This window comes from Balaenoptera acutorostrata, chromosome 6, assembly GCF_949987535.1.
Source record: "Balaenoptera acutorostrata chromosome 6, mBalAcu1.1, whole genome shotgun sequence".
Classification (NCBI taxonomy): domain Eukaryota; kingdom Metazoa; phylum Chordata; class Mammalia; order Artiodactyla; family Balaenopteridae; genus Balaenoptera; species Balaenoptera acutorostrata.
This window is the reverse complement of record NC_080069.1, coordinates 101266169-101283013: the sequence shown is the minus strand read 5'-3', so window position 1 is coordinate 101283013 and position 16845 is coordinate 101266169. Positions and strand designations below refer to the sequence as shown.

Here is a 16845-nt window from a genome sequence, read left to right as displayed (position 1 = left end):
GGAGAGAGGAGGGAAGAGGGAGGGACCAGAAGCCAGGTGGCCAGAGGCTGGAAGGAGGCTGCGGGTGAGGCTGGCTTGAGAGCTGTCTGGAGTCGACAGATCCATCTTGCACTGTGCTGTCTTTCTCTCCTTCCCCTCCCTTCTCTCCTCCTCTTCCTCCTCCTCCCCCCCTTCTCTCCTCTCCTCGTGAGCAGGCAGAGCCCGCCAGCGCCCCCCACTGTGCCCACTCTCGCTGTTCTCCTCCACTCTCTCTCCCCATGAAGGAAGAGACCACTGGAGTTTGCATGCACCCTCCAATCAAAACGAGGCTGGTAGGTACCCTGGCAGGGAGAGGGGCCCGGCCAGGAGAGGTGAGGCGGGCAGGAGCCACCAGGAGGCAGCCCGTGGGTGTGCACGAGCACCAGACCTCCGGAGGAGCCCGGGGCCACAGGGGCTCTCACTCCAGGATGACTGCAGAGTTTGGTCCAGCCATCCCTGGTCAAACTGGGACCCACGGCTGTGGTCCCGCCCCTTCGTCTCTAGGTCTCAAGAACCGTGAAGAGTTTGTTCTCCTAGAGCCGTGCTGAGGATAGATGCTTTCCACAGAGAGAAAAATTCTTAGTTGCATTTCTATTGAAAACAAAAGCTTTTAACTTGTGTTTTCCTGCTATTTATCAAGATGACAATATGAGAATTATATAATGACTTGAAGGGAATCACCCATAATCGCAACCTAGCACAACTTTTTTTCATTTTTGCATGTTTCCTTCTAATATTTATTTGCATTCATTCATAATTTTACATAGTTAAATCAGAGTATCCATATCATCTCCTGTTTTCCTCTTTCGCTTAATGTTTTATTGTTTCTAGCCTGTTCTTGGTACCACATACTGTATATTCCATCAGTGAATGGTCCACCATCTACGTAACAAACTCTTTACTGCAGGACGTGTGCTTTGTTTCCAGTTTGTCACTATTCGAGGGAACACATATAGCTTGTGTGTCAGGTATTTTATTTTCTCAGGCCAGACCCTGCTGGGTTCAGTATTGCAACTTTGGCTTTGCTAAAGTCATTCTAAAGTGGTGATACCAATGACCATCAGCGCCATCATCAGAAGAGTGAATGTGCTTTGCCAGAGCCCGGCAACCCAGAGTGTAACTGTTGGAATGTCTTTTTCTTCTTTAGAGCAGGTATAAAATAATTCTTTGAAGTTGCCAACTTTCACGTTTCTTTAATAGCGATAATAATCCTCTTTTCCCCTTTTATTTCATGATGGTCTGAGTCTTGTCTGTATGTTACTTTCACTTTGCTTTTGGTCTCAGAACACCATGTTAGGCCCTGCGAGGAGAAAGGTTCCCCCCAGTCTTTCTCTTGCTATGCTGCAGGCAGTCACTACCAGCAGCCCGAGCTGGCAGCTGAGTCCCTGGGAATTTTGAGATATTTAAAGAGACTAAGGAGAGTTTGCGGAAGGGGAGCAGGCTTGGGCTGGACATCTCAGTGCCCACTGCAAGGACATTGTCATTTCTAGATCGGTTGAGTTGAGACCTACTCAACTCATTCAGAACCCTCAGCAGATTTGGGTCTGGTCTGATGTGTTCCCGCTCCTCCCTACCTTACCCTCCATTAGAATGACTCAAGGCCATCAGGTAACTACTCCAGGGTCCACAGGCAAGACTCTGAGAGGCACTAAGGCGGTGGCGCATAGGGAGTGGTGGCCTCGGTGTCTTGGCTGCAGCCCTCTGGTGGCGGGTGGCACAGTGTGCATTCACCAGCAGGCAGTTTCTGTGCCCCTGTGGGTTGCAGACAAAGCTAGTGCCACAGTCATCAGGACCCTGGGCCTGCTGGCAGTCCTCTAGGCCAGCTTAAAGAAATACACACACCCCCGCCCCCCATCCTCCAAGGCCTCCAGGAGGCCAAAGATGAAATGACCCAAGAGAAAGAAATGGAAGCAAAGGCTCTTTTTGGCCACTTAGCCCTACCTGATCATGCCGGGGCGTCCACCCTCTTTCAGACCCCAGCACGGGGCACTTCTGATCACCATGCCTTCTGTTCCCAAGGCCACGGCGGTGGGATTCTCCCATGCTTACATGGGTTTCCCTCTATGGCCCAGAGTTTACAGGGAGCCCAGCAACTAAAGTGAACAGGCAGGGAATCCTCCTGGCCTGCTTAGTCCAGGCCTCCTGGTACTCTGTCCACTCTGATACACTGTGTTCCCAGATGTGCCCTCTAGTCCGTTCTCCACAGCTGCAGGGGAGCCGTCAGCGGGCCCCCAGGGAGCCCTCACCTGCCTCATTGTACGCCCTGGTCATGGTCAGGGCGAGGAAGACTCCAGCCTGTCTTCCTTGCGGCGGCCTGGCCCTATAGCACAACAACGGGCGCAGATACGAGCGCTGGGCAACACTCCTAGCGACCCTTGGTGTATTTCTTCAACAAGTAATGAAGGCTCGGTGTGTGTTCCCCTGAAACCTTCAGTTCGGTTTAAAAATGCGCTGCCAAAGATTTCAAAACTTTGTTTTCTAATCTGAAAGTAACACTCTTCTCTGTCTCTTTTTTGAAGATAAAAACATTCCCGGCTGATACAGTGACCCCTTTTCCTGATCCTTTCATAACAGGGCCACAGTTTACCGTAAGTAGATCCGGAAAACAGATCTGTGTTTCGAGACATTGTTCCCAGGTGGCGTGCTTTCCTGTGGGTTGCCAGCCAGCAGTGCCAACAGCTTCTTTTGATCACTGTGAACTCTGTGAGGCTGGGAAGGAGCTGGGGTTTGGGGGTCTGCATCTTCTAGTTTTATTTTATTGAGGTGAGCTTCATGTAACATAAAATTAACCACTTTAATGTTTTGGGTTTTTTTTAAACTTTTGGGTTTATTTATTTATTTATTTATTTATTTATGGCTGTGCTGGGTCTTCGTTTCTGTGTGAGGGCTTTCTCTAGTTGCGGCAAGCGGGGGCCACTCTTCATCGCAGTGCGCGGGCCTCTCACTATGGCGGCCTCTCTTGTTGCGGAGCACAGGCTGCAGACGCACAGACTCAGTAATTGTGGCTCACGGGCCTAGTCGCTCCGCGGCATGTGGGATCTTCCCAGACCAGGGCCCAAACCCGCGTCCCCTGCACTGGCAGGCAGACTCTCAACCACTGCACCACCAGGAAAGCCCCCAAAATTAACCACTTTAAAGTGACAACGCAGTGACATTTAGTACATTCAGTGTCATGCAACTACCACCTCTATCTAATTCTAAAACCTTTTCATCACCCCCAAAGGAAACCTCATACCCATCAAGCAGTCACTTCCCATTTTCCCCTTCCCTCCAGCCCCTGTCAACCACCAATCTGTGTTCTGTGTTTTTGGATTTGCCCAGTTTGGATATTCCATAAAAATGGAATCATATACTGTGTGACCTATTGTGTCTGGCTTCTGTCACTTAGCATAATGTTTGTAAGGCTCATGCACACTGTAAGATATATCAGCACTTCATTTCTTCTTATGGAGGAATAATATTCCATTGTACATATATACCATAACTTGTTGATCCATTCATTCACTGATGGGCATTGATGGGTTGTCTCCACCTTTTGGCTAATGTGAATAATGCTGCGGTGAACATGCAGGTACCTATATTTGTCTGAGTCCCTGTTTTTAATTCTTTTGGGTTGGATCTGCATTTTGATAACGGGAAGATTTTAGGTTAAGTTATTTTACCACTCTGAGCACCAGTCTCCTCTTATTTAAAGTGGAAATAGTAATAACATCCTCCTTCTTATATCTGGTTGAGGCAAGGATCAAAAGGGATCAAGAACTTGAAAGTACCTTACCGACCACAGACCACCCCACAAATGTCAAGTACAACTGTTGTTTCTCAACGCTGGAGAGGCAGGTGGTATACTTAACAAGAGCAGGTAGTCATGACAACTGGCTTTCCCGTTACCATGGCTCTCTGTCGCTGAGCAGCTTATTTAAACTCTTTGCAAACTGTTGAAATGTTTTTAAACATTTAAATGTAGTTTCCTCATCTGCAAAATGAGAGAGTTCGATGATTTTCAGGATTCTTTTCAGCTGCTCAACTTTTTTTCTTTAACTAAAAGCTTCTGCAGAAGCTCACCATCTACTGAGCAGAAGTGGGGAGGCTCAAATGGGGGGGCAGAAGAGGCTCCCTCCTCTTTCCCCTCACCCTCTCCTCCTCCCAGGGATCAGAGTATGCGATTCCTAGAACCAAGAACCAAGTGATCCCTGAGGCTCCTTCCAAAGGCCAGTCTAGAGGATCTGTGAGGTGGGCTGTGAGGTGGCCTAGGGGTAGCTTGAAGTGCAGTCTCATGGGTTAGGTGATGGTCACTACCTGAGGTGGCCAGCCACATGAACAGGGAGGGTGTGAGCAGTGGCTGATTCATGTTTTGGAGGATGAACAGAACTGGGAAGGTGTTCAGCAGTCCATGCAGAGACAAAAGCAGGTTTCTAGAACAGTCCATGCTAGGGTCATGATCTGCTTCCAGAACCTGCCTTTTAAGAACCAGAGGGCAGAGACACAGGGGCTGGGCCAGGCTGTTCAATACTGCTGCCTCAACATTCATCTGGCCCCTGCAGTTTGGCTAGGCACAGCTCCCCAGCTGGAAGCTCTGGCCCCACTTCCTCTGCTGGCCATGGCGGGCACTCTGGCCTGCTCCCCAGCCTTGGCAGTGCTGCGAGGGAAGCCTTTCCTGAAAAGCTGGGGGCCAAGATGGAGCAGGAAGCCAATGTCAGAAACCATGCCGGGACTTTTAAGAACTGGGCAAGAGGGCCTTGAAGGCAGCTGGAGCAGGCAGAGGGAACAGCATGAACCAGAGTCCTGGGGCAGAGGAGTCATCCCACATTCAGGGGACTGAAATGAAGGCCAGTGGGCCTAGAAGGCAGAGAGCGAGGGTGTGAGGCATGAGAGGAGGAAGGGGAGGAAAGCAGGGACAAAGCCTATAGTGCAAAACCATGCTTGGCTTTGTAGGCCAAAGGAGGGGCTCTGATCTGGATCCTTCAAGCAATGGGAAGCCTTTGAAGGACTTTGAGCAGAGTAGTAACAGGGCAGCTGCATTTGGAAATGATCCCTGTGATGGCAGTGGGAGCAGAGCTGGGTTCAGGCAGAGTGGACTCAGGGAAGTAGCCTAGAAATCTAAGACAATAGTTCAAGGGAGAGAAGGCAGAGAGTGTGATCCAGAGTGGTGTTGATGGTGGAGGTAGAGAGATGTGCACAGATCAGGGGGATACTTAAGAGGCTGGTAAGGGGGACTTCCCTGGCGTTTCAGTGGTTAAGACTTCGCCTTCCAGTGCAAAGGGGTGTGGGTTCAATCCCTGGTCGGGGAGCTAAGATCCCACATGGCTGGTGGCCAAAAAACCAAAACATAAAACAGAAGCAATATTGTAACAAATTCAATAAAGACTTTAAAAATGGTCCACATCAAAAAAAATCTTAAAAAAAAAAAAGATTCCTATAAAAAACAAAAAAGAGGCTGGTAAGAAATTGGATTGGATGGGGATGAGGGAGAGGGAGGGCCAAAAAGGGCTCCCAGATTTCTGACTTGCAGAATGTGGATGGAGAGTGGGTCCATTCACTAAGATAAGGAAATCTTAGGGAAGAGTGGATTGGGAGGGATAATGAGTTTGCCTTTGGCCATGATGTGTTAGAAATGCCTTGGAAACATCTGAATGGAAACCATGAATGGGCAGTTGGATATCCAAGTCTGTATCAGGAGACAGGACCAGACTGGAGATTATAATTAGGGAGTTACTAACAGCTGGATGGTAACAGAAGCCAAATTCATGAGCTTCAGCTTCCTAATTTTCTTACCCGCCTCTCCCCCCCCCCACCCCCCCCCCCCCACCCCGTGTGTCATATTGTCTTTTTCTCCCCTCCAAGGTCAAGACACTTGACCTTGCTGCAGGGTTGGCCTCTTCACAGGCCTCCACACCTATCCGGACCACACTCATGGGGGAGCTCAGCAGCTCCAGGGAACTCCACCCAAAGTTATTCTGGCAGTTGATCCAGCATTGACCTTGGGCCTGGTTTCAACAACCAGGCTCCTTGCTTAATCCTGAGACCAGTTTCTGGCTTGTATTTGGGCCTGTTAACTCTACTTGATACTCAGCCCAGGGCCTTGGTCTGTCTAAGATGAGGGCCCCTGCCTGGCTCTGGTCAGATTTCTGTCCCATGTTCTTCTGCCTAACCTGGTCTGTCCCTGTGTTATCTGCTTTGTTCCAGCAAAAGTTCGTTCATTCAGTTCTTCATTCAACAAATATTAAGGCAAGTTCTCAGGGTTGAGATTTAATAATAGTAATTTTCACTGCTCCCTAAGGTCATTCTTAAGTGAAGCTGGCTCTTTCTTTTTCTACTTTGAGTGCATGGCAGTAAAGAATATAATGACTATTAATAAAGTCTGGTGCCACTGCCTTGATTCATACTCAGGCCCTGGTACTTTTACCCACTTTTGCCTTTGTATGTAAGTGTAAATTTCCCTCTTTTTTCCAGAAAGGATCAAAATTGGCATCAAAAGCCCAACCTCCACCCACTTCACTGAAACAACAAACTAACTTCCTACCCCAGCTCCTGTATCAGGAAGGCTGGGCTAAGTCATGCTTTAAAATGACAAATTGAATTTCCTTTTTTTTTTTTTTTATTCAAACAAAGTCACAATTATAATCATCCTCATCAGTTCACTCAGTCCCATGTAATTAATTTTTTTTTCATCTTGATCTTTTGTTAGCACTTTTATGAATTCATCAGTTTTCCTTTAGTGTTCTGAAAATGCTTATTTATTCAGTTCAGCAGTATAGTCAGTTACCAGAAACCTGTACTTGTCAGAGTCTTTTCCATGAATTCCTTGAAGATGAAACCCTTTTATAGGAACATTTTTGCAAAAGCATCAGAGTACACCCAGAACTATCTGTAAATGACAAAAGACTTAAAAATGACCACGGTTAAAGATTTGATGAAAGTTCACAATAATGCAATTGACAAGGAAATTTAGTTATTTCTGAGATATACATTTTAAAGTAATAACTAGAATTATGACTACTCATGCTGCACGTCTGTCAGGGGTGGGCTACGCATTCTGCTCTGTGTTGCTCTGTTTCTGGGACCCAGGCTAATGGAGCAGCTGCCATCTGAAACACTGCTAGTCACAGTGGCAGAGGTGAAAAAAAAAGAGGTGACAAATCACCCACCAGCACTTAAATCTTCCAATGGAAATAAAACGTGGCACCACATTTCTTTGGCCAAAACAAGGCACGTGGTCATGCCTAACTTCAAAGTGGGGTAGGGAAGTGTAATCCTACCATGGAAATCAATGAGCCAGGATTATCTGGTAAACCACACAAGTGACCACGACAGCCCAAAGTTTGGGAAAGCTCCCTGTGGCAAACATCACATGCTAGCAACCCTACGATGCTCCTGTTCTCGTGGTCAATTCTTTGGCATTGCTCCAGCCCAGGCCAGGTCAGTTCTCTCTCTAGAGGCACTTGTAAAGCAAACAAGGGCTTGTATTTCTCAGCAGTAGTCTTTCAGGACCTCTCAAAGATAGGATTCTCCCCATTGCTCAAGCCAGATGTACCCTTACAGAACTACAACTACACCTGGTATTTTTGTGGTTTTCCATGTTTCCCTAGGAGGGACAGCTCATCGTCTGTCTAATCACTAGAAATATATTGCTCATTTGATGATCAAAACCTCTTCTTTAGAAAGCCACGTGAAAAATTTCTCCAAGTTTAGGGCCAGGAACTAGCATGAAAACTCAAGTTATAAAATACATAGCTGGTACTACTGAAAGGATATAAAACAAACAAAAAAGTATGCATAGAAAAAACGCTATGAGGTAATACACTGACAGTGATAGTAAGGGATTATGGAATTTCTTCATTTATTTACTTTTATGTATCTTCTGTGTTTTCTATGTAAAGTAATAAGCATATCTTGCTTTGTTATGAAAACAACAATAAATTATCCTCTCCAAATGAGGCAGTGTACTCTAGACCAGTAGTTCTCAAGCTCTACCGTATATCAGAATCATCTGAAGGTCTCGTAAAAACACAGATTGCTGGACTTTGTCCCCAAACATTCTGGTTCCAAAGGTCTTAGTTGGGGCCTGAGAATTTGCATTTTCACCAAGTTTCAAGATGGTACTGCATGCTGCTAGTCTGGGGCCCATACTTTGGGAACCACTGTTATAATGGTAAAAAACACCAATTATGAAGTCAGCCAACCCTGGTTCTAAGTACTGGTTCTTAATACTTACTAACTGTGTGACCTTGGGAAGATTACTTAACCTCTTTGAGCCTCACTTTCCTTTTCCATAAAATCAGTTCCAAGATGTGCGTTTTTCCACCTTCTAACATCTCTGAAATCAGAATGTTTATTACAGTAGTGTACATGACAGAGTTCGAATGGTTACTTTTTCTTTCTCTGTGGCACATGCAAAAATGGTGCATCTTACAAATGATGGTGTCTAACATGTGATGAAACATGACCTCTACCTTTAAGATTGTCCAGAGGTAACGTATGTCAAGTGCTTAGCATAGTGGCTAGCACTAAGCAAAATCGTTTAATAAATGGCAATTGATTAACTATTATTAAAAAATAACAGGGACTGGGCTTCCCTGGTGGCGCAGTGGTTAAGAATACGCCTGCCAATGCAGGGGACACAGGTTCGAGCCCTGGTCCGGGAAGTTCCCACATGCCGCGGAGCAACTAAGCCGGTGCACCACAACTACTGAGCCTGCGCTCTAGAGCCTGAGAGCCACAACTACTGAGCCCACGTGCTGCAACTACTGAAGCCCTTGCGCATGGAACCCACGCTCCACAACAAGAGAAGCCACCGTAATGAGAAGCCCACGCACCGCAACGAAGAGTAGCCCCCGCTCGCCGCAACTAGAGAAAGCCCATGCGCAGCAACGAGGACCCAACGCAGCCAAAAATAAATAAATTAATTAATTAAATAAAATTTCTTAAATAAATAAAGTAACAGGGACTGTGTGGTAAGGCTTAGGGAGCAGCTGACAGTGTAAAAATGGGACCCAAACTGAGATTGATTTCCTCTTTTCTGTTTCCTCTCCAGGCAGACTTTAGAGACAGTAAATTACAGTGCTGTCCTGGCCAGTCTTCCCCACTGATTCCAGCAGCAACCCTGAGGCCTTTGACAGAGACCGTCTCCACAGTGCAGACCATCTACACCATTCGGAAGCCTGTTTCTCCAGTGGCCAGGTGAGTCAGATCAGCAGGTACCAACAGGTAACTCTGATGACAGGAAAACCAGGCACAGGCTCTAGGTGCATTGTGTTTGTGACATCTACCACTCTCTTATTCATTCTTTTATTCATTTATTCTCTGAATATTCTCTGAATATTGATGTTTATTAAAATGTCGTCAAAGGCTAGATGCTATTCTAGGTGCTAGGGATGTAGAGTGAACAAAACAGATGAAAGTGCTACCTTTATGGAGTTTACAATTTAGTGTTGGGGGAGGGGAGAGAGACATTGAATGAGTGTGTGTATGTGTGTGTGAGATAGTGACAAGTGCTAGGGACATAAATCCATGAAGGGCAATAGGGCATGCTGGGATGGTCTCACCCAGGTGGCATTTAAGCAGAGAGCTGAAGGTGATGAGGGGAGCAAGCTGCAGATAATTTGGGAAAGGAGTATAGTAGTCAGAGGGAACAGCCGGTGCTAAGGCTTCTGAGGTGGAGTGAGCCTGGCATGGTTAAGGAGGAGTTAAGGGGGCTGGTGCAGCCAGAGAGGTAGTGAACAACAGGAGAGGAAACCCATGAAGCTGTAGGCTGGGGCCAGATTGTGTAAAGCCTTCTTGGCCATAGTAGAAACATTGCTTTCTACTCTGAATGAAATTATTTAAAGAATTGATTGTGCCTTTCAAGACGTGTACTTCCTGTGGGGTGTGTGTGTGTGTGTGTGTGTTTGTGTATGCGTGCACCTAAACAGTGGAGATAAATTCCATAGATAGGCAACTGGGCTCAAGGGCCAAGAACTCAGCAGCAACCTCTTAAAGCAGCCAATTTTACTTCATTCAATTTTATTTATTAAAACATTGGAGGTAATTCTGGGAGACAGTGCATATGAAACCAATTGAAAACATGATTTAAAGAAATCTAACCCCTGGACATTTTCCCATTCATTTAAATGGCCTTTACTGAGAGGCTGCTATGTGCCAGATCCTATGCTAGGCTCCAGGGTTTCAGAGAGGAACGGCATATATAACAGTCAGTCCCCTGAGGAGCGGTGCCTTCAGAAGCTCTCCGTCTGGTGGGGGAAACCCATAGGCAGCCTATTTCAGGTCACTGTGATGCTAGCAAATGTAGGGGGTCCTTAAGGAGCCTGAAAGAGAAAGTCAAGAACTCAGATTGGGAAAGAATCTGGGAGACGACATTTAAACTGAGACTGCTCTTACCATTTTTGAGCGTGTATCTCACCATTTTGTCACCTTATTCTTTTTCAGTGCAGAGACGCTCCGGCAGGAACTGGAGAGAGAGAAAATGATGAAAAGACTGTTGATGACCGAACTGTGAAATTCTCCCCTTGGTGCCTGGAGGATGGCATGGTGCCTTCTGTCCGTTTTCTTTCTTCGGGCTTTGTGTGATCACTCTAGCACAACATACAAATGTGTGCTCGGTTGGCCCAGGTCTCTGTGGTTAGTCGAAGCCAACTTCTGGCTTGACTTCTATCGGAAAAGATATTTTATGTCTCCTGAGTATTAGAGTTTTTCTGCTACTCAGTGTAGTTGAGACAGGATTTGGTAAGCCTAGAAGAAAGATGGGAAAACCAGGATTCCTTTTCAGAAGTACCTGTGTGTATATATTAATAACCACAGGGGTTAATATGGCACGGAATCCTTTGCTGTCAATCTCAACCATGTGATTTTGTATGATTGACATTTGCACCAAGCTTTGACTGTTGTTAGAGTCATTTTTAATGAGAGAATAATTCTTTACTGCTGGTTTTTCATTTACACTGGTAAATACACAGATCTTACAAAGTCTTTAACATTCATTTTTATTCAAGTAGGTGAACTAAAAAAGGAAAGTTGCAGTCACCAGGGCTGAAGGTGCTTCAGCTTAATCTGAAATACAATTTAACTTGTGAATTTATGGTATATGATATTATTTGGGATATATAAAATTTATTATTGAACCCAAAGTAAGACATTATAGTTTAAATTGTCTAAAAATCCTTACAAAGTGACTTGATATCAGGATTCATTTGGGTGTTCCATAAAGGAAAATTATTTCTAAAGTTGATCAACTCATGTCCTGTTGATAGAAACTTGACCAGAAGAAACTTTGCTCTCTTTTTATATAGTTTCAAGAAATGTGTTTTTAAATTTTTATTATGCACTTGAACAACTTTGCAGGAATAATTAAGAACCCCCGTAACCACAAACTAGCCCTCTGAAATGTTTCCCATGCTTTCTCAATGAATATGCACACATTTTTACATCAATACGGTCAGTGTGTACGTGCTCTTTGGTTACTTCCTCCCTCTAACACACAGCTCCTCTTTTCAACACTGATCCTGCTCTCACCAATTTTAATTTCTTTGTATCCATGTAACATGATTAACCTCACTTCTTGGCATTACTAGATATTTGAGTTATATCTAATTTTTCACTCTTATAAATAGTGCTGCTATGAATGTCTTTGTAAAAAATGTTCCTTCCTTTGGATTCTCCCCTTGGGAATATCTCCAAAGAGAGATTACAAGGTCAAAGAGCATGAGGGATTTTATAGCTCTTGTTTCATAGTGCCAGATTGCTTTCTAGAAAGATCTAGTCTCTGGGTTGAAAAGACCTTAAAGGTCATCAAGTTCAACCCCCCCATCCTCTCTGAATGCTTGAATCCCCTCTACAATTTATGATGCCACCAGCAATGTATAAGCATTTCTATTTACCAATAGTTCTGCCAGTATTGGGTTGTGCCATTTTTATTTATTTTTGCTAGTTTAATAAGTGCGTATAGTTGTTTCTTGAAAGGTGGTTTTATTTCATTAATTGCTAGCAAGGCTGAGCACTTTTCCATGTGGTGACTTATTAGCTGTATTTCCTTGTGTGTAAAATGTCCATCCATTTCTTATGACCACTTAAGTGGAATTGATCTCGTATATTTGTATCAGAACTGTATTTTTATGTTGTATAATTTGCTCTCCTGTCCCTATCCTTAAACCTGAATGGTGCCAATAATTTGATACTAATGATTATAAAAAAAAAAGTAATGCCTCATTGACTAGCATTGTTGTAAAATGAGGTAATGTACGCAAATATTCAGATAACAGAGGATTAACCCTTTAAGTGCTGAATCTATACAATTTTAATATTTTTTTGGGAGGAAATCTTTCTAAAATATATTACACACTTCCCTGCCTTAGTAAACAGAGTATACTGGAGAGTATTTAACCTTTTCTTGATGAGTCATGGTCATCATTACAAACATCAGCCCCTTTTGTACCTTGGTGTGGTGCAGTGATGTCATCAGGAACTATCCAAATGTGCAGGGCTTGGCTTGCCTTTCACAGACTAATGCTTTTCTCATTGATGGTTTGCACTGCTGTCTGCTCTATTGGTGAAGCTGTCTGGGGGCAATTGTGGTATTTGGGAACTTTTACCCCACCCCCACCCCAATACTACATGACCCCGGCTGTACTTTTAAAACAGCTTTAGCCGTTCTTTATGTTGTGTACACGATACAAAATGTGTTCCTGTACAGTATGGGGGAAATATCTGTTTCTGGGGTTGTCACCTCTTGCCAATCCCTCCTTTTCTAACCTGCTTTCTCAGTCTTCTGCTCTTCACTTCCGGCTCTCTGATGGAAACCTCCAGGGCAAAACTGAAGTTTTCTTGAGGAAGCCAGGAAACTCAGTGTTACATACGTGTCAGGTTGGCTTTGCTTCCGAGGAGGGATGCATGGGCTTTTTGGCCATTGTTCTCAGGAGGCTCTGAGCCTGCTTCTTCTTCCCCATGTCCCCCTGGGTTCACAGATGTTTCTGAAGGTTGATGTCACTGGAAGTCTGATCACAAACAAGTTGGCTGTTACTGTATATGAAAACCCAGTACCTTTGGCAGCTCAACTCTAACCAGTAAAATCAAGAGGATTCCATTGTTTCAGCAGTTGTCCTGGTTATTTGCCTACGTACATGTATGTTGGGTGCTTGGCATTGTGACCTGAGAAGATGACATTGTGTTGGGTGGATTCATAGGGATAAAAATGAATTGGTACAATCACTTCGCCTTTTTTTATATACTTAAAATCAAAATAACAGTACCATACGGTCACACAACACATCTTATGTCCAGGGAGAAAAATCAGCTTGCTGACATAATCATTCCGGAGCAAGTGTTCCAGACTGTGAGCCACAGACTCCTGGTGGGTATGGGGGTGAGGGTTAATGCAAGTGGCCTGGGAATCCTGAAACCCCAGGTTTGTGGATTGTAGATTACATAGGAGATCCTTATGTTTAAAGAGTTTAAAAACGAGGTCCTAGAGCATTCAGAAGATCCCACCTGAATGCCCCAAATTTTACACTCCTAGAATAGTACAAGAATATTCTGTTACCATCTTTATCTTTCTTTCATCATCTCAAAGATCACAGCTTTTAAAAAACTTGAAAGTCACCATGTTAACCATTTTAATGTGTATAATTCAGTATTTTTTAGCATATTCATAATGTCATACAAATATCACAACTATCTAATTACACAACATTTCCATGATTCCAGAAAGAAACTCCATATCTGTAGTCACTACCAATTCTCCCCTCCCCCTATCTTTTAGCAACCACTAATTTACTTTCTGTCTTTGGATTTCTGCCTATGGATTTGCCTATTCTGGACATTTCATATAAATGGAATCACAATATGTGGTCTTTTGTGACTGGCTTCTTTCACTTAACGCAACGTTTTCAAGTTTCATCCATGTTGTAGCATGTATTAGTACTTCATTCCTTTTCAATGGCTATATAATATTCCATTGTAAGGATATGCCACATTTTGTTTATCCATTCATCAATTAATAGACATTTGGCTTGCTTCCACTTTTTGACTCTTATGAATAATATGAACATTTGTGAACATATGTTTCCAGTTCTCTTGGGTATATAACTGAGATGGGAATAGCTGCGTCATACGGCAACTCTATGTTGAACTTTTTGAGGAACTGCCAAGATCACAACTTTTATTTCATAAACAATCAAAAGTGAAAAAAATCACATATATTACTAGACAGACAGAAGCGTGGGCAAATCTGTTGTTAAACTGGTCAGATACCAAGATGCAGCACTGATTTGTGGGGGGTGAAGTTTATAACAGAAAAAAATTGTTTTAGAGAAATGGCTTTGAGAAGAGAAAATAAAGGTGCTATCTTTTTGAAAAAATGCAAATGAAATTAAACTCAGGTTCATCTCTAAGTTCTTGTTTGAATACCCAACTCCTGTTCAGGCAGTGGTCTCAGCATGTTCAAGAAACGTTCTTCCTTGAAAAATATGTACAAAAGAGAAAACCACAGTATTGTGGATTCACATCAGTGGGGAGCAGAGGGTTTATGCAAAACCTGGGATGTAACAAAGTAGGGAATATGTGCTGAGGGTGAGAACAGGTCTCCCTCCAGGGCTGAAATCTTGTAAGAAAACAAAAAGAATAAGAAAATCCCAAAAGCAATTTAAGTGGATGAGAGAGAACCTCGTGAAAGGAAGCAGCCAAGCCCGTAAGGAATTGGAAACCAGAGTAGGTTCTAAGGCCCTGGGGTGGCGTGCAGACTTTTAAGTGACCCATGAAGATTATGGGTATTCTCCCTAGAAAAAGCTATACGTCACACATCATTCCAGCACTTTCACTGGATCCTCACACCACCCCTGAAACCCATCTATGTCCACCTTTGAGTCCATGGACCCCAGGTCCTTGATCATGGGTAGGTCATTGAAATCTGCAGTTTACCTACAAGCCTCATTTTAAGCTGTGGGTGCAAACCCTTCTCCAACACCAGCACCCAACATCCCCTGCCCCCCCCAAAAAAAAAAAAAGCCCACCTGGTTTTACCAGACCAGTTTACCAGAAGAATGACCTGGTTTTAATTTGCCTTATATCTGGCACCATCACTGTTAATTGTATTAATTAAAATGAAGGGAATAAAAAATAAAGTAATAGATAACAGCTTGGATTCCCAAACCGGTGAATCAACACCAGAATCAGAAGTCCAATGCTTGCTTTTTTTGCTAAACATTGGTCCATTTAAAATTGGCCATATCTTTCCTGATAAACAGGAAGATGAAAAGAAAGACATTTCAATTTTTAACAAGATTTTTTTTTTGATTTTTTTGTTCTTTAAGGACTACTCTAACAGATTTTCAATTGATTGGATTTCTTGTATTTTAGAATTTTATCCTCTGAAAGCTATGTTTTTGGGAAAGAAATGTCTTTGTTTTGATTTTTAAAGTAATTATAGTTCATCTTACCTTTTTCAAGGTAAATCTGACATATTTCTTACAACGACTGGGATATTGGGAGACCTAGTGAAGCCCAGTGTTTCCATGAATTATACCTGAATCACCTGTCAGGATAAACACGTTTAAACTCCAATTGGACAACCCACCATCAGTGTTAACTGATACCTAAAAGCAAACATTTGACCTCTGGGTCACACAAAACTCACTTTCCACAGCAGTCCCCTGTCTCCCATCTCTCCTGGGCCAAAAAAGGTTGTAATCACTAGTTTCTTTTGAAACTTTGTATTTCATAACCATAGTCATATTCATTCGTTCATTGTCATAGGGTTCAATACTATAAATTTAGGTATTCATTCAATACCACTGATCCTCACCTCTATCATCTTACCTAATCTCCAGTGCAGCATGGAGGTTACTGACCACCACGCGGCACTGCCTGACTTCTGGGCCTACGTTTGAAACCTCTATGCTTTTCTGCCTCCGTAATTATTTTGTTTGTTTATGCAATAAAATAAAATTTAAAAGCAAGCTAGAATGCTGGATCTGCAATACTAGCATAAAAAGAATTGTCTCCATGTTTTCTAGCGGAAAATAGCTTAGCAGTTTGAATGTGTTATCACTCCAAAGCCATCATTTGGAAAGGCCTGGCATGTAGTTAAGTGCTTGGTGTGAATGAATGAATGAATGGCTGAGTAAACAACCGGAACTGAACTGCAAGCGGCAGGAATGGATTTGGGAAAGTCGGGAATTCCACGGTCTGGGCCTGCCCAGGCCTGTACCTGCTCACTGTGGGGAAACCAGTAAACCAGTTGCCTGGTGTGGAAGGGGGCACGTTACGCAAGGGCACCTGCAGCCTCTGCTGACTGCACACGCCAAAAATCTATGTGAATCCAGCCCAAAGAGCTGGGTTCTAGTTTCCCTCGGGAAGCTAGACCCTAAGGACCTCGGTTTACCTATGTTTAAAGTGGCCCTAAGGACCTCGGTTTACCTATCTATAAAGTGCGGATCTTGCAATTTCAACTTTTTCAGAGATGATCCCAAGAAGTAATGGATATAGTAAGTGCCTTATATAAAACAAAAAGTGCTGGAACAAGGTGGGGGAAGCAGTGACTCTGACAAGGTGTGTTCAGGGTGACCCCTCCGGGGAGCACTTCTTAAATGTGAACGTATACTGGGGTCTCCCGGGGATATTGGTAAAAATGCATCCTGAGTCACGTGTCTGCCGTGGGGCCCGAGATTAGAGATGCTAACACGCTGGCCTCTGGGGATGCCGCTGCTCCGAGGACCACTTTCTGAGTAGCAGCAAGAGGGTAGAAGGGCCAAATCTGTGTCTGTGAGAGACTCGTGGAGGGAGGGAGGAGAAATGGGAGAAAGAACGGAGGCAGAGAAAGAGAGCTCGGGCGAGGAGGAGAAG

The 16845-nt window shown here is 43.9% G+C and overlaps 1 protein-coding gene across 3 annotated transcripts in view; it reads left to right on the top strand.

Moving 5' to 3' along the window:
- EPB41L4B (erythrocyte membrane protein band 4.1 like 4B) overlaps positions 1-13849 on the top strand; it is a 144324-nt gene extending 130475 nt beyond the window's left edge. For 2 of the 3 annotated variants that reach the window (XM_028165458.2, XM_057548535.1), the window contains exons 23-26: positions 195-311; positions 2538-2606; positions 9050-9195; positions 10441-13849. In XM_028165458.2, coding sequence (XP_028021259.2) covers positions 195-311; positions 2538-2606; positions 9050-9195; positions 10441-10510 — 402 coding nt within the window. In that variant the 3' untranslated portion in view covers positions 10511-13849. The remainder of the gene's footprint in view (positions 1-194; positions 312-2537; positions 2607-9049; positions 9196-10440) is intronic. The other variant, XM_057548537.1, reaches the window with a different exon arrangement.
- Positions 13850-16845: the final 2996 nt, after the last annotated feature.